General features: G+C 39.1%; 2 protein-coding genes across 2 annotated transcripts in view; one reads left to right on the top strand and one right to left on the bottom strand.

The window, feature by feature from the left end:
• The first annotated feature begins 258 nt into the window (after positions 1 to 258).
• gpr155a (G protein-coupled receptor 155a) lies at positions 259 to 10,327 on the top strand. Its single transcript, XM_027291163.1, has 16 exons — positions 259 to 517; positions 941 to 1,442; positions 2,206 to 2,605; positions 2,954 to 3,122; positions 3,218 to 3,373; positions 4,207 to 4,290; positions 4,392 to 4,512; positions 4,607 to 4,691; positions 4,901 to 4,991; positions 5,096 to 5,294; positions 6,157 to 6,208; positions 6,432 to 6,480; positions 7,999 to 8,094; positions 8,181 to 8,245; positions 8,353 to 8,490; positions 8,712 to 10,327. Exons 2-16 carry the CDS (start codon positions 992 to 994, stop codon positions 8,905 to 8,907), a joined length of 2,352 nt encoding a protein of 783 aa, XP_027146964.1. The 5' UTR covers positions 259 to 517; positions 941 to 991; the 3' UTR covers positions 8,908 to 10,327.
• Positions 10,286 to 20,140, bottom strand: part of scrn3 (secernin 3) — an 11,428-nt gene continuing 1,573 nt past the window's right edge. The window contains exons 5-8 of the mRNA XM_010737787.3: positions 11,211 to 11,423; positions 10,975 to 11,137; positions 10,714 to 10,894; positions 10,286 to 10,616 (exon numbers count right to left, since the gene is read on the bottom strand). Coding sequence (XP_010736089.2) covers positions 10,455 to 10,616; positions 10,714 to 10,894; positions 10,975 to 11,137; positions 11,211 to 11,423 — 719 coding nt within the window. The 3' untranslated portion in view covers positions 10,286 to 10,454. The remainder of the gene's footprint in view (positions 10,617 to 10,713; positions 10,895 to 10,974; positions 11,138 to 11,210; positions 11,424 to 20,140) is intronic.

Here is a 20,140-nt window from a genome sequence, read left to right as displayed (position 1 = left end):
TGCCTGTGTGTGTTCATTCAGTTATTAGCAGTGTGTGCAGTTTGTTGACTGTACTAGGCGTGTTTTTTGGGGGGCCACAGAAGAGCCTAGGTTCGGCCCTGTCCACAGATCTAGTCAATATTAAAACATAACATGAGTTTGATCGCAGCTTTGATCCGCGTGTGCAGTCAGGCTATGATGGGGGTGGGTAGGTGGGTCGTCTTAGCCCCGCCCCCCGCTCCCCTCTTCTGAAATGTGATTGGTGGAGCCGTTGTTGACAAATCGGGGGTTTATGAAAGTTCCTGCGTGGGAACTCCAGTGGAAATCTGTGTAACCGTGAAATGTAACCGCTCCATTAGTTATGCCACCGATTCTGTAACGGCTACTGTTTTTTGTGGTGTAGTTAAATAACCTCACGTAGGATTATCGACGACCGACGCCGCGCGGGTCGCCGCTCATCAGCTTAGCTCGCTCGCTAAATGTCTCCTGACGTTTGACTGACACATGGTGCGTGAGAAGGCAAAACTGCAACTCAGGGGTGAGAATAACTTCAATAAACGTGCTGAAAATAGCGATGCTTGTGTGTGTATGTGGTAGGAGCTTTGACACAGATTATAATGTGAGTCATTTTGTGTTAGTTTAACGCCGTGTGTGACGTCTGTTAACCGTTTATCCTGGCGCGAGCCCTTTTTCAACGGCTGTACTGGTGTTTCGGTTAAAGGAGCGACCGTGTTAACTGGTGACCATCAGCCTTATGTGGTTGTCGTAGTTACGAAGAAGATACGTGCCTGACCTTGTGAATGCCTATTTGTTTTTGTTTTTTTTTTTCATTACAATGTCGTAACTACGACATTTACTTTCGGGCTGAGGGTCGCCAGTTAACACGGTCGCCCGTTAAACCGGAACACCGGGCGAACTGGTTGAACTCCTCCTTTAAGATTTCATCTCTTGTCTCTTTCAGTGCGTGTCAGCGACGAGCTGTCTACGACAATAACATGACCGCAAACCAAGCATGACAGCTGACACCTTAGAGAGGAGCGGTGCGATGGACAGAAACTTTTCATACGTGCAGAGGGAAGAGGACCCGGACTCCTCTGCGCTCTCGGGTACCATGTCCATTGACAAGCTCTTCCCGGCTCTCCTGGAGTGCTTTGGGATCATATTATGCGGATACATCGCAGGGAGGGCAAACATCATCACCTCCACCCAGGCTAAAGGGTTGGGCAATTTTGTGTCCAAGTTTGCCCTCCCAGCACTGCTGTTCAAGAACATGGTCCTGTTGGACTTTGGTAATGTCATCTGGCCATTTCTCTGGGGCATCCTCATCGCCAAAGTCACTGTGTTTGTCATTGTCTGTGTCCTCACGCTGATTGTTGCCAGTCCTCACAGCCGCTATAGTAAAGCAGGACTCTTCTCGATATTTGCCACACAAAGCAATGACTTTGCTTTGGGATATCCCATTGGTAAGTGTAATGCCTTTTAATCGCTACCACCCACAGTGTTTTTCATTTGTTTGCTATAATCATGCTGTCTTAATGTTTGCCCATCCATCAATTTAAAAAGTATAATTATGCGTTTGTTACATTCTGTTCATGCAATTATGTCTGAGCATACATACAAACAAGGATTTGGATAAATATAAACACATCTGCTCACGCCTGGGCTCGGCTACCTGTGGTTGAAATGGAGAGGTGTGCATAAACATGAACTTGTAAAGTTTCCATTTCAAAACAAATGTCACCGTGCAGTAATCATATGTTTGCATGTGTCTTTTACAGATGTGTAGATTTCTAATAGTCTTCTCAGGCTGTTTATAACATTAATAAACAACCCCACACAAGAATGATTTCAAATTTAGCTGGTATTAATTCAGTTGTGTTAGGGAGAATTCAACTTTAACATAGGATCAACTTGCTCCTAAGCTATATTTTCTTTGGCTTTGCTGATATATCAGCATTTGTTTCAGTTTTACAAACTTTCAAACATTGTTCCTCTTTGACTTGAAAGTCAAAAGAGACTCCAGCTCCTATCTATAAGCTTTTAAAAGTAAACATTTATTTAGGGCTATTAGTTTACCTGAGACGGCGGCACACTGGCCTTATCGAGGCAGATATGAACAATGCTTCTGCATACCTCCGGCATGTCTGTTTTTCTCTTGGTTGGATTTGTGCTGCATACCAACAAGTCAGGCATGCCAATAATGATTGTCTTCATCTCTATCCACAGTTGAGGCCTTATACCTGAGCACATACCCTGAGTACCTCCAGTACATCTACCTGGTTGCACCTGTGTCCCTGATGATTCTCAATCCCATTGGCTTCGCCTTCTGCGAGATCCAGAAGTGGAAGAACCGGGGAAACCACCAGCAGAGCAAACTTTATATCATGGGACTTGTATTTTTACAGGTCCTGAAGAACCCCATAGTATTCATGGTTATCTTTGGCATCATCGCCCACTTTGTCCTGCACCAAAGAATTCCTCCCTTCATGGCTCAGTTTGTGGATGGCCTGGCCAACTCTTTTGGAGGAGCAGCTCTGTTTTATCTGGGTCTGTCCATGGTGGGCCAGTTGGGAAAATTAACCAGATCCACAGTCGTCACACTGATATTACTTATTACAGCAAAACTGTGAGTGAAAAAACGCTTTTACTGCACCTTATTTTAATTTTGTACAAGAGATGATTTAGTGTTATCAGATGACCTTTATGTCATCTATAATGAGACATGCTCTAAGAGTGTAGAGAGTCAGCAGGTTTGAGCTTTCCAAATCTTTCCCAACATGTTGTTTTGTGCTGATGGTTTGGGTGACTCAGGCCTTTCTCACACCACAAGCCTTTTACCAAATGGATGACACATTAAGAGGTCTGGGAAATGTATAGTATGATAACCAGTGTATGTAAATATTTTAGAGGCACTGCATTTTTCAGCACTGTTAGCTAACTCCTCAAATAATGGTCTTTTGATTTGACTTTTCAGGTTGCTAATGCCCCTGATTTGTAAGGACATGGTGAATCTATTGGACAATAGCAACACCAGCGCTTTGAACCACTCCAGCCTCTCCAATTATGCCTTTCTTTATGGAGTGTTTCCCACTGCACCAAGCGTGGCCATCTATGCTGTTTATTACAACACAGAGCTAGAAGTTGTGAGTTGTTTACACCTTTCCTACCTGCCGTTCAGAGACTGTACTGTTTCGTCCTTTGTAACACACTGTACATCTTTTTTTAAAATTCTGCTCAGGTTACCTCTGGGATGGTGATCAGCACTTTTCTCTCCGCTCCGATAATGTATGTCTCTGCCTGGTTACTCACAATTCCTGGGATGGATCCTCAGCTTTTGATGAATTCACTGCAGAATGTCAGCTTTAACATAAGCATAGTGAGCTTAGTTGCACTGGTGAGTCACAAAAAGACACTTAAATGTGACATATTATATCAATGTGTGGAAACTGAGGTCAAAGTGAAGTGAAAATAGCTTCATAAAGTTACACTTCATAACTGAATGCCAGTTATTCCACAAACAAGTATCTTTTGCTGTTTCACATTTCCTGTTTATCTGATGTTTTACTGTAAGGAAATTTTAAAATATTTCTTCTTGTTCGATGTTTGACACAGTGACACTGTGGTTTAACATGAAATGGCACAGTCATTTAGAGGATGTGTGACAAACAGATGCTTTGCCTGATTGTGAGGCTGACATCCTCATTTGTATTTACTTTCAGACATTTTTAAGGAACCGCGAACTCATTGCTATAAACAATGATAATATTTGCAGTATTTTTTTACTTTAATTGTTTCTTGTTATGGGAATCTTTTAAGAAAAACCCTTGAATAAGGAAGACTGTATGGAAGTATCAAAGTTTAAGTTGAATTTATTATTATCGTACAAGAAGGCGTGTTTAACAGTACAACACACAAAAGGGGGATACAGAAAGAAAGGCTCCCTGAGGAGCTCTAACAGTTGGTTCTTATATCATTTTTAAAATGGGCTGTCTCGGACACCTCCCCACTGATGCAGATTCTTGGTTATCTGCTCAGTAATGAACATTATGTTCCTTGTCCAAATGACACTTCCCTAACCTGTCTGTCCTGTCTCACCCTTCCTTTGCTTTCAAATCAAACAACAAGCCAACAATGTTTAATATCGTATATAATGTATTCATCATGTCTACAATCGTCTCTGTGTTCGTAAATACGATTTATTTGAAATCTATATGTTTTCTCTGACAGGTATGGACAATTGCCGTCATGTTTTTAAGTAAGAAATTCAAGAGACTACCTCACATGTTTACAGTCAACCTGTTCTTGGCACAGGTGAGCACATGACTCTTTTTCTGTATTATTTATTCAGTTGACAAGAAGAAATCTACCTTCACAGCAGTAAATGTCTATATTTGTTATTGTGTGGTCTGTAGTTTCTACATTGTATTGGGATGATCGTGTGGAACTTTGTGGTGAAAGAAGACAACTTCGTTGGGCAGGTCCTGACTTTCACATTATTATGTACATCGCTCTACAGCACTTATGTGTGGCCAGGTATGCACAACCAACCACCCACATCAAAATCTGCATTAATCAGTCTTGGTGGGAGCTTAAATCTGAAGTTTGTATGTGTTTTTGGTTGTTTTAGGTTTGATAGCACTCTCTCTTGTTTTCATGAAGAGATTTGAGGATCTGAAAGTTTCTCCAGGCGTTTTCGTCATTGCAGGCTGGGGGTGAGTCACAGAAGAATAAAGAAATGAAACTAAGCTGGTTTGTCTGGTCCTTTTTAATGCAAAGCCATAGCCGGTGTATGTCCCTGAAAATAGAATTTGGTTTAATAGCTTAGCTGTACAAAGGGTACCACCCGAAAGTAAGATCAAGAGAACCTTTGTCTCATCGAAATGGTTAATGTTTTACATACATTTTGTCTTTGTATTAACAGAGTTCCAGCCTTAGTAACTGCTGTGTTGCTCATTTCTGGGGAGAAAATGTCTGACACGATTGACTCATCATTCTTTTATGGAAAACAACAGGTAACAACAAATGTAGAAATCATTCCACCCCCTTCGGCTACTTAAGAACTGTGTTTTAGCCCACACAGAGATACTTAAAAGCCTGCATGTGTTATCTTTGACAGATAATCTGCACCACAGTCGTAGTTGCTCTCAGTATACTGCTGGGAGGGAGCTCGCTTGTGTGCCTCAGTAGAAAAAGCTGGGCACAAAATGACATCGAAATCCCAGAGCGAGACTCTGCAAATGATCTCGTGACTGAAGTTGAAGCAGAAAACCAGACTCCGTTTGAGCCAGTCAACCCATCAGGAAGTCCCAACAGAGGTACTTCGTTGTATGGAGACCATTTATTGGAGGATGTTTTTTTAATCACAATGAATAAAGACCAGGCTGCCAGGTACAATAGATTGGTGATTAAAATCACAGCACATGATAATCACTGAGGCAGCTCTCATATCTAAAAGGGTTTGTCAGATGTCAAAGTCCAAGTTTGAAAGAAAAGGAAGGGCACAATCAATAATCCAAAGTCAAGACTAACCCTTATCTACAAGTCATAATTAGCGAACTGCCACGTAGGCAAGGCGACTTCTGCTTGACGTCCATCCCCTCCCAGATAATTTTCAGTTATACAAGTAGAAAAAAGCTCACAAAATAAAAAGTGAATTATTCCTGATTAGCGTGGTTCCTTATTTGAAGTAAACGAGGCAATACTGAACACACCATCTATCACAACAGATGCTGTATAAACACATGATCATGACTTATAATTGATCCTCCTAATGTTTGTTTTGCTTTGAAAGGAGATGTCAAGGAAGGAGTGGATAGAGTAAATAGTGTTCTGTTAACAGCATTTGACAACTGATTGCTCAAAGAAGACTCCTGTTAAAGATTAGTACAATATCCTGTACATAGTCCAGATAGATGCAAACAGTATAACATGATCCTCACATCTCATTGCATTGCAAAATATACATATATTATATTATATTATATTATATTTATTATATTATATTTTTATTATTTATATTATATTATATTATATATATGTGGTAATAGAGTAGTATGGGAGCTACTAGCTAGTATTATTGTTATGGTATTATACCTTGCACTGCTCTTTATTTCCAGAGTGAACTGTGATACTGTGTAATGTTGTAAAGAATACTTTCACTTTTATCACCGTTATCAGCCTGCCTCATATTTGCTGTGATCACCCCAGCCCATGCCGGACATGATCATCAGCACAATATGAACAACACTTCAACCACACACACAGGTATTGATCAACAACAGACATGCAGTTTAAATTCAAACTGCACTGAACATTTGTTTGAATAGTACGCTTTTCTACAAAATGTATTAAATCCGTTTTGCTGCCACCCTCCGGTAGTGTGAGAACAGGTGTCAGTCCACGACTGCCTCCTTGTCCAAGTGGAGGAGCTCAACAGGTTGCAGATAGACAAGTGGCACGCATTTGCTCTTATGTCTGCTTCTGACTGTCAACTTGCTTGCTGTGAGTAAAGAACCACCTTTCACAGCAGCAACGGCGACACGTAGTCGTCTTACCGCCTGCACTATTACACTTAGTGCCTCACAAACCAAGTCAGATACAAATAGCTGGCTGGATTTCAGGTGGTCTTCATTTCAATAATGGGTGGAAGATGAAGAAACACATTTGGAAATGTTAACGTTTATTTTTTGGTTTTAAAGATCCAGAAATGGCAGAAATAGTTAATTATATAATATAATTAGGGCTGTCAATCGATTAAAAAAAATTAACTAATTAATCGCAAAAATTTGTGTATTATCGCGATTAATCTTCAATAAATGTATCAATAAATTGAATGCTTTTTCTAAGATAGCTTATAATAATATTTATTTATGTAAAATGATCAAATTAATGTAGAATAACACACGAGAAAGTATTTTAAATTCATTTATTTATTGGCTTAAGGTGCACATATGCACAGTGCAAACAAAAAAAGCCAGAATGAGGAAATATACTGAGGGTGCCACACTCCTGTAGTGTAGACTGGTTTTTGCTTTGAGATGATCGTTAAAGTCTGTTACTTCTGTGGAATTTAAATTCGGCTTTGCAACTGTGCAAATTGCCTTGTTTTTGTCCAACGAGCCGTCGGGCAACTTTTTAAAATGAAATGTTCCCCCTAAAAGTCCGTCCTTATCCATCTTTTACACACAGAACTCTCCTTTAGTTAGGATAGATCATAGACATATACATAGACTCTCCTTTAGTTAGGATAGTCATAGACATATACTAGCTCTCCTTTAGTTGGATAGTCCTAGACATATATACATAGACTCTCCTTTAGTTAGATAGATCATAGACATTATACAGGCTCTCCTTTAGTTAGGATAGATCATAGACATATACATAGACTCTCCTTTAGTTAGGATAGATCATAGACATATATACACAGACGCCTCACTGAGCACGTTGGTCCGTTGCTGCGATACGTTAACTTGTCCGCCATATTGGATGTGGCAGATCTGCCCGTAAACTAATACAAGCAGGGCCGGTTTTAGCTATGGGCAATGTGGGCGACCGCCCAGGGCGCAGTCTCCGTGAGGGCTTTAAGTTAATGCCTCTTATACACCCATTCACACACACACACTAATATATCTGGGAAACAAAGCTCCACTTTGCCACATCCAAAATGGCGTTTTTAACGCGTTAATTCTTTAAAATTAATCGACAAAATTAACGCGTTAATTTTGACAGCACTAAATATAATATATAAATAGTATATAATATGTATAGCTACGTTTTCTTTAGTGTATAATCACCTGAAAATAATAATTGTGTTTCTTTTACCTTAGATGTGTGTGTGTATATAAAAAGCTAAACAGTAAATAACAATAATTCTTAGGTTTCTGTCAATCTCAAAGAATGCTGAAAAGCTGTACCTGGGTGCTGTTTTTAAGGCAGTTTAGTCACTCAACTAGTTCTACAAGCTGTCAACAGGATTTACACCTCCAACATAAAATTGATCTAAAATTCCTGTTTTGACAGAACTTGTCCAGCTGCTTGTGGTTGCTATTTAACCGCGTTCCTGGTCGACTCTACTTGGAGCTGCAGTTCTTTTGTGCTGTGGCCAACTATGGACAGGTTGGTGTTCCAGATAATACAGTACCAAGGCTGTGAGCGTTGATTGACACGCAGTATCATTGTCATGACATGTTGTCTTTTACCAGGGTTTTCTCTCTTTTGCTCTCTTTGGGCTGGACAAGCATTTGATCATATTGCCATTTAAGAAAAGGTAAACGACTTTTATGCCACACTCTAATACTTTTATACACACAATAAACGCAAAACTGAGTACTGTGAGCATGAATTTCTATTTTGCTTTCGTGAATGTGTGTTTAGGTTACACAGTCTGTGGTATCGTAAGAAGCGAGAAGAGCAGCCACAGACTGATTTACCTGAAGATGTCAGGATGACCTGCGTCCAGTTCACCAAATACCACAAGGACCAATGTTTTCAAGACATTGTTCAAAAAAGAAGGTGAGAGCACATAGTCTTACTCACTGCTGCTCTGGTCAGAGGTTGATGAGAAAATGTCTTGAATAAACATGTTAGAGAAACAAATCCTGATAGCTGTTCACACACCACAATACTTAAAAATAACCTAGAACTGTTAATTCTTAGGGGGCTCTGCCTGCTGTCTTCTTTACTTTCTGAGGCTGTCCACAGACAATTGGGTGAATGCTTCTTTTGGCTTTCAGGTGTGGGAAGAGGACTATGGTGGAGTGTTTTCTTGGCTGTGAACTTGTGGAGTGGCTGCAGCAGGTCGGGTTGGCTCAGGACCATGGTGAAGCGGTACTCTATGGAACACGGCTGCAGCAGGGCGGTGTGCTCCAACACATCAAGCAGGAATATGACTTCGAAGACAGTCGGCTTCATTACTGCTTCATGTCCTAAAACTCAAGGGTCTTTTTTGTTTGTTTTTGTTTACCAAAAGTAAATGGCATTGCAGTTCAGAAGTGCAACAGATGTGAAGCTTTAATACCAAAAAGGCCAGTGCATGATGCCTTGCTTGGGGTTGGTGTAAAGGGAAATAACAGTGTAAAGGTTAAAGGGATTGTTTTTAACCACCTGTGTCTTATTTTTGCAGTTTTACTTATCATTTTATTTACCAGGTTAATTGCTGAGATCTTGAGTTGCAGCAACATTGCTCCAAGGCTTAATCAGGAACGAAAAATGAGCAGTCAGATGATCTTGCATGTATGGTGAACCTGCTGTTCACCCTTCAAAACCATTATTTAGATGTAGAACTGACAGTGGGAGTACTTGAAGTGGTAGTTACATCAGTCAGATAGTCTGTGCTCGTTGCCCTGTTTGACTCCATTGGAGTGCTGCATCTTTAAATCTACAATGAAGCCAGTGATGGTGGTCTTTTAACTTTCATTTTCAAAAATAACACAACTAACAGGTATTACGCATTTTACAGTGAAACAGTGTAATTAGATTTCTTTTAAGACTTTTAAGGTAGTTAATACATACACTGGTACTTATTTATGTTGCGTCATAGTGTGGGTGACAAAGTGCAAAGAGCTGGCCTCAAAATAAATTATAGGTCCAGGTGAAAAAAAAAAAATCCCACTACTCTGCTGAATGTATTATTTCCTTTACTGGACACTTCAGGGTGTATTATCGCTTTTCTGCCAAAGAAAAAAAGGGAAGATGTTAACTCTTCATCCATGTTATAGCGTTTATTTATCGTCAATTTAACTTATGATTAAGTTAGTATAACATGAAGCATAAGTAGCTTTAATAACCTGCAGTTCAACATGACTTGGCATTTATATAGAACAGTGGTTACACCTTTAGCTGTATGCCAATTCACTATTTCAACAATCAACCAAAAAGCATTTCCCATGTTGCCACGACTGCTAAAATGGTTTTATTTTTACTTTTTTTAAAGTGACAACAACAAAAGTAAACTGCCATCACTATTAATAAGTGCTAACCATAATGTGGTAACGTGGCCCAAAGACTAAATGCTTGAAGAAATGAGTCACACAGCCCAGGGAGTGTTAATGCAACGTTTAAAGAGTTCATCTGACTTTGAAAACTATATTTTTCTTTTCCACAAAACCAAAAGTTGAAAAACTTGTGAGCTGTCGTGATTCATTTTTTCCTCTCAGGTATATAAGTAGAAAACTAACCATGCTAAATGACTGTTATTGTGCTGGCTTTCTTAAGTGCACTGGTTTGCATTTATTTTTAAATCAATCATGTTGAGACGGGTGTTAAAACGATTTTATTTTATTCTGTAAAAAGCTGCTTATTTATGATATAGATTTGTTTTAAAATAAAACTGTATTACCAAACCCTCAAATCGTGTATCACATGATGAATTTGTTCTGGCTCACTTATTTATAATACAAGCATATTTGTATTTATACCTGATTGAAAGGGTTAACTTATGGAGACCTGTGTTCTTGTTCCAACATGTAGGGAGTCGCTCAGCTTTTACTGTACACAGCAATCTCCTCCTGGACACATGTTGAGAACAGATTCACCAAAAAATCAGGTTCATCAACACCATTTGAAAGATGCTCCTCCATCTCGGTCATCTTTTCCTTCTCTAGCTGCCTCATACTTTGCGTGATCTTCTTCCCTCTGTCCTATAGACAAAAAAACCCAAAAACAACTTGTGAGTATATTTACATAAACCAAATGACACTTTTAGTTACATAACAGACTTTGAATTAAATGTTAAACCTTGTGACATTCAATGATGGCAGCCACTAGTTCATGTTTGACAAATAACTCGTGTTTGCGATCAGGCTTGCTCTGGAAGCGTGGTTTCTTCTTCACGGGGTCATCTGCACCATAGCTGGGTGAAGAAGTCTCCTTCAGTGGCTTCAGGTTTTTCACAAAGATGAAAGGTTTAAACACAGACCTGTTGTACAAAAGAGTGACTCATTAAAACACCAGCAGCTGTTGTCAAATTCATTTAAAAAGGAAGAACAAGAACTGTACCTTTCAGGGTCTGGCGTTCCTGTGAAATAGTGTACCCCTGGCAGAGTAGGATCCCTGGGTATCACTGATACCATACTTCCTGTTGTCATGAACATGCCCTCCATGTTGACGCCACTGTCTTTATCCCTCAGGATCTCCATCATCGCCTCAGCATTGATATGACCTTCAGTAAATAACAGCGTTAGAAGTCATGCATCCTTTTTTCAGCTTTCCACAGTGCGGTGAGCTTTACTGACCGTTGTTCTTCTCCAGCAACTTCTTCCCCTCACAGTATCGACCCCCAGCGGCTTCTATTCTGGCTGTCGTCGTGAAGGAGTAGACTGTGGCAAAGTTGAATTCAGTCTTTCCGTCCCACCAGCCTTTGCTTCGTGCATATTCCCTCATTTCTGGGTGTTCCTTGTCTATCTTAGTCGTTATGCCATACTGGTTTGAGATATTGCGATATCCATCTAGAGAAGTGTAAAACAAGATGATTAAAGCTACGGTACATGTGACTGCATTATTCAACCAGTCAGGATGATCAGCGTCCATGTGATTACGCATTTTTTAATCTATCTCAGATTCTTGTAAGAGAGTTTACTTCTGAGTTCAGTCACACAAAGACAAAAAAGAAGGCAACTCTTTAATGTAGAAAACTAAACTAAACTTAAAAGGATGATCATCATAAAAAGGACTTTGGACTTTTATTATTTTTTTAACTGTTTGGAGAAGGACCTGGCTGCAGATGGTATGGCAGACCACAGCCACAATCACAGATACATACATGTACATAAGTACATATATATGTGCAATCATGGTCATTTGTATAGTATGTATATATTTTTTCTTTTTTAAATACACATTGCGCCTAAATCTCAGCACTTCATTCATTTCTTTAAATACATTTCTGTAAATGAAATTCTTATTGTTAAAAGATTGTTATTTAAGATATAAAAACTCACAGGATAAGGGCACAGTGAAGACCTGAACACCAAGATATATTCACAGAGCCTTCACTCTCCTAAACAGCCTCATAATTTAGTTACATGTAAGTATGCAGTTAAAACAGCCAGAACAATGAGAAGGAAACTGTGAGTTTTTAACGCAGAATATGTATGATTGTTTTTTTGTTTTTTATACAAACAATCTCATAAAACCCATGAGAAAAACCCATCTCTGATGCAATATTACATCAAATAATCTGCACAAAATTCATCCAAATCACTCGTTTTACACAAACTTCCTGCAGTTACTGCACTCATGATTTGGGTTAATTGAACAGTTTATCAGTTGTTCTGTACCGTTATTATTATGCATTGAAAAATAATATGAAATATTCATAAAAAGTCACTTATTTAGGGGTCATCAGTTTACTCAATGATAGAAAAGAGGTCCCTTAAGGAAAAAGGAAAAAAGGTTGGGTTTCAGTGGTACAGAGGACGCTGTGTCAACACACAGAAGTGGTTGTTCTTCACAGTTTCCATTAAACTATGTATGTGTAAGAGGAGAAGGTCGAGGAAGGAGACAGCTCTCTTCTTTGTCCTCCCCGACCACAGTCTGGAGGAGGAAGCAGGATGTTTCAGACTCAGCATGTAAAATAAGAACGTGATAACAGAGGTCATAAAGGTGTTATTCAAATCTAATTTAAGAGTCCACTTTACTTGCTCCTGTTTTAGTGTTCTTAAATACTGAATATGTTTCTCAAAAGATCCCAAATTTTCTATAGTTTAGTCCAAATATTACTGTGAAAACAGAATCTTTAGTACAGGATTACTGAATATGATATTGCTTTAATTAATTGCTGCTGAGGTAAATGTGACAATTAATCATGATACTGTTTTCAGGTGGAATCGCCCATCCCCTTTATAGAACAAACAGTGATCTAATAATCCATGTGAAAGTATTTGAACTTGTGCGAATTAATGTTTTCCAGGTGACAGAGTACAGGAGCCTAAAAAAAAGTCATGCTGGTGGTCAGGAATAAAAATAACATGAGTCATCCCTTTTTTTTTTCACTCCACAGAGAATGATGAGACAGCCGGTGATTTTCTTTTTACACAGTTCGGCTGGAATAAGCTTTACACCGTCACATATCTTAACAGGAATTTCTACGCAGCTAATAATTTACATGACCGCTTATTGAAGTATAATGTTATCACAGACTGACTATCAGGTTCAGCAGGAGAGCTGGCAGAGAATGTTGGATTATGATATGATCAGACAATGCTGCCAAAAATAAGCTTGCTTGTGTACTCTGTGTACTCTTAGTAAAGTCCATGTTTTCTCAGATGTCCAAATAGTTTTTGTCACACAGTATGTGCTGTGTTTCAGCCTGTTTATATTTTTATTTTTAAGTAACTGAGCTTCACAATAAAAATGTAGTTTTAATGTTTTTATGACTATTTAAAAGATGTATGCAAACAAATATGAAAATGTGTTCTGATTATGCTCGTCTACATCCAGGCTCTGTTGGACTACCCGACAGACACTGTATATTAAAAGGCCAATACCTTTATTGATATCTGAGAGTTTAAAATGAAACATATAATAAAACTCTAACCAACATATGTACAGTGAGCGCGCTCTGGTGGACAAACTATGTTATGACGACACTGATTTGAAAGGAATTCAAACATATCTTTCTTTTTTCTTTTTTTATCATTTTGTAGCTCTCAGCCAAAATATACACCGACACTACCGACCACCGACAATATATCCAAGATAAACCAATATAATATCAACCTATGTATTCTCTCTGTAATCTGGTGGGCTATGATTGCATTGTGTTTTAAACTTCCTCAGAAAGATCCAAGCTTGATTCAGCAAAAATCTAAGCATCCCTTGGGGTGGCCGGTAGCGTCGTGGGCTAAGTGGCCGCCCCGTGTGTGGAGGCTATAGTCCTCGCTGCAGTTGGCCTCGGTTCGAATCCCGCATCGGACGGCTATTTACTGCTGTCATTCCCCCTCTCTCTGCCCCCTGCTCTGTCTATGTCATCTGTACTATCAATAAAGGCATAAAAGAACCAAAAAATAATCTTAAAAAAAAAAAGAAACTAAGCATCCCACCTTGTTTAGAAATCAGGTTTTGGATATGAAATAATTATCACCTCATGTCAGTGCCTTTGGAGATAAGTGGCAATTTTTCTGCTCCCTTCCTTTTTCTTTGTGTCACTACTCATCATAGTTTGTATATAACACTACTGACCTGTTTACAAAGACTACTTCCTGTGTTTTTCCCCATTTATGACCAATATATCTGCCAGCATTCTTCCCTGCTTACCTTCACTCTCTCTGCCACCCAGTACCTCCCGGACGTTTCAAGCAACCATGCCTCCATCCTGTCTGAGATGAGGAAGCTGTTGTGGTAGGTGAAGCCAGACTCATCCTCCATGCAAGATCCTCCCTGTCCTATTTCTCCAGCAGCTCGGTAATAACATCCAACAGCTCCCTCGGCTGTACGGCTCTCTCAAGTCCAAGTCTGGGGAATTTTTTTTGGGGAGTCACAGATTTAGGTTTTGCTTCATCTACGTCTGGCTTTATCTGACCAGATCAGGGGCCTTACCTGACCAGATCCATGCCAGAAGAGCTTCACACCGCAGCACTCTCTCTGCCCCACACCGCCTCGTTCCAATGCACACTGATGCTCATTTGCTCCCATTTCTGCCCCCCACAGCCACGCCGGCCTGCTCAACACCACTGCATGCGTGTGGGCAACCTGCTCGATTCTATGTATGTGCACTACTCACAAGAGGACACCAGAGGAAAGCTGTTAATGGTTATCTAATGGCACGTCCTCCAATGAGCAGTGAGGGGAAATTGAAGGTTGCATGGGGGCAATAACAAGCTGTCGTGTCACCTACCTCAACCTTCTCCCTGCAGCATGGTCTGTGGCAGGAAAATACACCACCTCCTGGACTTCATCACAAGGCCTGTCAGAGTTTTTCCCAAAAATGATGCGTTGTCCCTCAGTGGAGGGGGCAGAGCCACGAAGGTGTCACAGGAGGATGGCTGCATTTGAAGTTACTGAGAGAAAGAAAGAAAGAGCAACTGCATGAGTCCTGGTTAATGAACAGGTCAGATCATACACTGTGAGTGCTTCAGGAGTGTTATAGCAGTCCGATCAACATGCAGGGTGACTATACCACGTTAGAGCGACTAACCTTACCTGTGTTTGTCTCACCGAGCTCTGTCACTGCAGTTTCTATTCTCACTCCTGTTTCTGCTGCATGACGCGCACAGTCCACGTCCTGTGACCTGCACGCACAAGTCACGTGACCCAGCTGAAGTCAGTTTTTATATTCGATGCAGAATAACATGATGTAGAATAAAAACACATTTTTGTTATTTAATCTGCATCTATAATCTTAGATTATTATGATAGAAATGGTAAATCCTCGGGAATCCTGGTATTATTTTAATTCTGTAGTTTACATTATTCAAAAAAATAAAAAAAAATAAAAAAATAAATAATATGAAAAAATATATATTTTAATTAATGTAGTTTAACATTATTTAAAAAAAAATTACAACAAATAAAATATTTTTAAAATAGTATTATTTTAATAATGTTTTAACATTATTTAAAATAAAATAAAAATAAAAATATATACATGTATAGTTAAAAAAAAAAAAAATAGTAATTATTTTAACATTTATCATCAGATAAAAAAATAAATAACAATTTATAGAAATTTGTGTCTATTTGTGTATTTCCATAGTGTGGATGAGATTTATGCATCTTTAATTAATCGACAAATCAATCAATAATGTCGCTTTTGTTTAATATGTTTGGAAGTTAATTTTAATCGACATAGATTAATATTTTGGCATTAAAAAAATGATTAAACGCGTATTTATCGGGGTTTAATGGTTTTAACGTCGCTCCAACCGTTGACGCCAACATAGAACCAACTTCCCGCGGACGACCGTTTGTTTACGCGCGCAGAGGAAGTTAGCGCTCGCGGCTCCTTGGCTAAAGTAAAAGCTAAATTTAAACACTAACTGCCAGCTCAGTTTGGCGTTTTGGGGTCGGTAGTTCGCCATGGGGAAGTCATTTGCGATTTCATGTGCAAGAAGGATTTTCATCCTGCGTCCAAGTCAAATATCAAAAAGGTGAGCGCGAGCATCGGGTTAGGCCCTGCTAGGTGTGTGTAGCTTTTTGCTACTGCATCGTGATCACTTTGGTAATTAACCTAATTAAACTTCACAGGAATGTTGCACTAGTGATTCATCGGTAGAGTAATGTAGCAGGTTAGTGTCGGATAAAACTGTTGTCACAGTCGGTTTTAGCTTTAGGTGAAGTTAAGTCTAACGTTGGGCACAGTTAAAGCTAGCTTTACTTAACTCATTAGTATTAATAGAGATAGTTAAATCAAGTAAATCTCCTTAATTACAGCAGTGTAATAAAAAATGTGAGTAATCACACCCTATCGTTAGCATCTTGTTCATCAGTTTTTAAATCAAACCTACTAACTAAAACTCTGAAGCTTTCAGTGTTTTGTTCTACATGGAGTGATAGATGCTTCAAGCATCAGTACAGCACGTAAATTTACTGCAGCTCTTCTATATGTTTTTTTTACCCTATAGGTCTTAATTTTTCTCTTATTTGTTTTTCCTGTTGTAGTTTTATCTTTTTACTTTTCTTCCAATCTCTAGTTTTTTCATGCAACTGCTCCTTACCTAAGAACTGTTTGTTTATGTCTGTTTCTGCTCTGTGAATCACTCTGGGCTACAGTTCTGTATGAAAAAATAAAGTTGAAGTCAAATATACATTAAAATGAGCTTAAATGAAAAATTGTGGCTTAAAAATTAAACCGGGTGTTAAGCGAGCAAAAAAAATAAAAACAGTAAACCTAGAAGAATATGAAAAAAAAAAAAAAACATGTACATTGAATTAGGGGTAGATGTGAAGGTAGTGAAAATCAGTGGACAGTGGCAGTCCTTTGTGGACCAACAAGTCTGTAGTAACTAACCATTGCTGTGTCATATTTGGGTGCCGGTTTTGTGTGTCAGATGGTGTACGTGAACGCCTCCGTGCTGTTATGTTTTAATTGTGAAGGAACAAGCCCAGCCGCCTCTGCTACAATATATAATCTGCTCAGATACATCTCACAACCTAACCGACCCATCGTTTTTTCAAATTATATTAATTGAGCATACAGCTACATGTGACAAATTTTAATCAATAATTACTGTTAGTGAAAAAACCATTAATTAGCAAGAGCCCAAGCGGGTGTTCCTCAGATATTCACTTGTTCTGTAAATCCTACAGCGGAGAAGCTGAAACCAAAAATGTTTGTGTTTTCATGTGAAACTGATGTACACAATGTGTTGAATTATTATCAAATTGTTTATCAATCCTCTGCTGTTGGATCAACTAATCAATCGTCCTTTACCAATAAATCATCTTTTTTCTAATATGATTTGAAGGATGGGTACAGGTCAATGAGCTCACCCAGTCAATTAGTTTGAAATGTGAGACTGTGTGTGTTGAATCCCTCCTTCTCTCTTCACCCCGCAGGTATGGATAGCAGAACAGAAACTGACGTTCGAGAAGACCAAGCAAGAAGAACTTATGCAGGCCTACCTGAAGGAGCAGGACACGTACAACAACAGGTCAGATCGATATTCCAGATCACTGCCACAGAATGAAACCACGTGTCTCCTATAAAACACTGCCTTCTGAATGAGCAAACTATTTTTTTAGTACATCATAAAACATGCATATTAAATCATCTTTTAGATTTTTATTAGAGGTCATGGACTTATTTGATGACTTCCTCCCGCGTGAGACATTGTCACAGAAATGTTTCGAAGAGCAACAGTTTGTTTCTCACTCTAGGTTGTTGATGGGGGATGATCGTGTTAAAAAATGGCCTGAATTCATGTATGAGGCTCCACCTGGAGCATCAAAAGGAAAAATCAATAATCACAGTGGATCATCCTGACTTAGTATTTTACTAATTTGAGACACCAGTTTTGATTCATAATATTTAATACTGTCATTTGTTGTTGTTTTTTTAAATAAATGTCTTCTGCACTGAAGAGGAAAAGAATGAGGTAAAGTATTTGTACATTTGTTTCCATTCATTTACACTTGCCTAATTTAAAATAAGTGTTTAATAATAAAATGTTTTTTTTCAGGAAGGGGAAGAAGAGTACAAATTTGAGTGGCAAGAAGGTGGCTCCTCAGAGAAGTGAGTACCTAATTTTTTTTTATACACAATTCAATATTTATGGCATGTTGTCCAACATCTTCAAGCATTTTGATTTTTTTTTTCTTCCACCCTTAATCTTCCTTAATCACGTAGGTATGCAAAGGATGACATGAATATTCGGGATCAGCCATTGGAATCCAGGTGTGTGATGAGTTTTATTCATTTCAAACGTATATACATCTGAAGCAGTCATTCGAGGTGGTGAAGTGCTGGTATGTCTCTATACATCAAACAAATACAAACGTAAATGTGTCATGCTTTCGTTATAGAGCTTGCAACACGTCCACACTTAAACCACAACCTGTGACTAAAGGTTGCGTTAGATTATGCCGTCAAACACGTTAACTGAATGTAGTTTGTTGCCTTATAATTAGGTGAATCTGTTATTTAACGATACGAATTGGGTTTTATTTAAATTATTCTGCGTACATAATCAAAATAATGTCTGTCGTTAACTTCGCAGTTCGTTCGCAACGTGAGATGTATCAAATGTCACAAATGGGGCCACGTGACACAGACAGAGAGTGTCCTCTCTATGGACTCGCGGGTATCAATGCCAGCTCTGTGGCCTCGAGGAGCAGCAGGTAGAGTCCATGCTTCATTTTTCCAAACATGAATTAAGTTTTCAGCATGCTTTGATATGTATGCAATCAAACTCCTGATGATCTCATACGCAGATTTTATTTAGATTGTTATGAGTTTGGACATTGAAATAAGAATCAGCAGACTTTATCAGTAATATTTTAAATCACAATCATAAGTAGTACAACTGAATAATAATACATGTATAATTGACCGTATAATACGTCCTGTATTGAGAATAAACATTACCTGCTGACATCTGGGTCCCAGAAAATATCAGATTTCCCTTCGGGAAGTCAGAATATCTGTGCAGTGCTGTGATTTTGTTGCCAGTGGGTTAGCTTTAGTCGGTCACACATTTGCAGCAGGTACACCTACTGTATCTTGTCCTCTCCCAGGCTTGAAGCTGATTCTGACTTCTGAATCAGCGAGTTGAGTTGTAAAGTAATAATGTTTACCCTGGGAGAGTCCAGTCAGCGCATGGTGGTTATGGTGGAGAGTGCTGTAATGGTCCACCTCCTGTGCCGGGAGAAAAAATGATATTTTGTGTATTCTGATTCCCCTAACTGCTGCTTTGGCAAGATGATATTGTTATGATTTGCTCAAGAGCCGGAAGTGGAGTGAGTTTGATTTGATGTCCCATTCTGTTAACAAGCCCCCCCAAATTCCCCCACTGTGGAGATAGTGGCTGGCAATGGTTTTGAACATACAATGGGACTCTGAGGCTGTGATTTGTGCTAACGTCCCGTTCATGCACCCCCGGAGGTTAATGGCGAGAATGCGAAACAGTGGGTTTGCCTTGAAAAAATGTGTCCCTTGGTCGATGCCTACAGTGTTGTGTCTAAGCGCAGGTATATGTTCTGTCACGCCATCCCATCTTTGGCACACCAGAGCGATGTATACAGTACGAACAGACACCTTCAGAGAGAAAGACTAACTATATCTTTGGTATGTTCGTTTATAATGGCAGACAGTATAGGGCACGTGAACAATTTGATTTTTGAAAAAATCTATTTTAAAGGTGTAATGCCTGTCAAGGTTCGTATTTTATCTGTATTATAGTAGTTTCAGTTCTCAACGTGCTGGGTGCCATTTTATAGAATGATGTGTGCGACGAGGAAGAGGAGGATACCCCGAGGTGAATTCTGAAGTCACTGACGACCAAGCAAAAACAGAAGCGATCCTAGGAAAAACGTGCATGGATTAACACTGTATGTATGAAAGTTTAAGAATGGGACCGCATTTTGATATTGAGCAAATTAGAGATTAAATATTTTAGCCTCGTATTGAATCGAGTTGTAGCCTGACATATTATCTGAATTTATGTTTTACATCTAATCGCTTAAAACAGTCCCCGTCTGAGGCCCCCGGTTTAATTGAATGTTTTGT

The sequence above is a fragment of the Larimichthys crocea genome, chromosome XVIII (assembly GCF_000972845.2).
Source record: "Larimichthys crocea isolate SSNF chromosome XVIII, L_crocea_2.0, whole genome shotgun sequence".
Taxonomy (NCBI): domain Eukaryota; kingdom Metazoa; phylum Chordata; class Actinopteri; family Sciaenidae; genus Larimichthys; species Larimichthys crocea.
The sequence above is the reverse complement of the archived record's forward strand: the minus strand, read 5'-3'. Positions and strand labels throughout refer to the sequence as shown.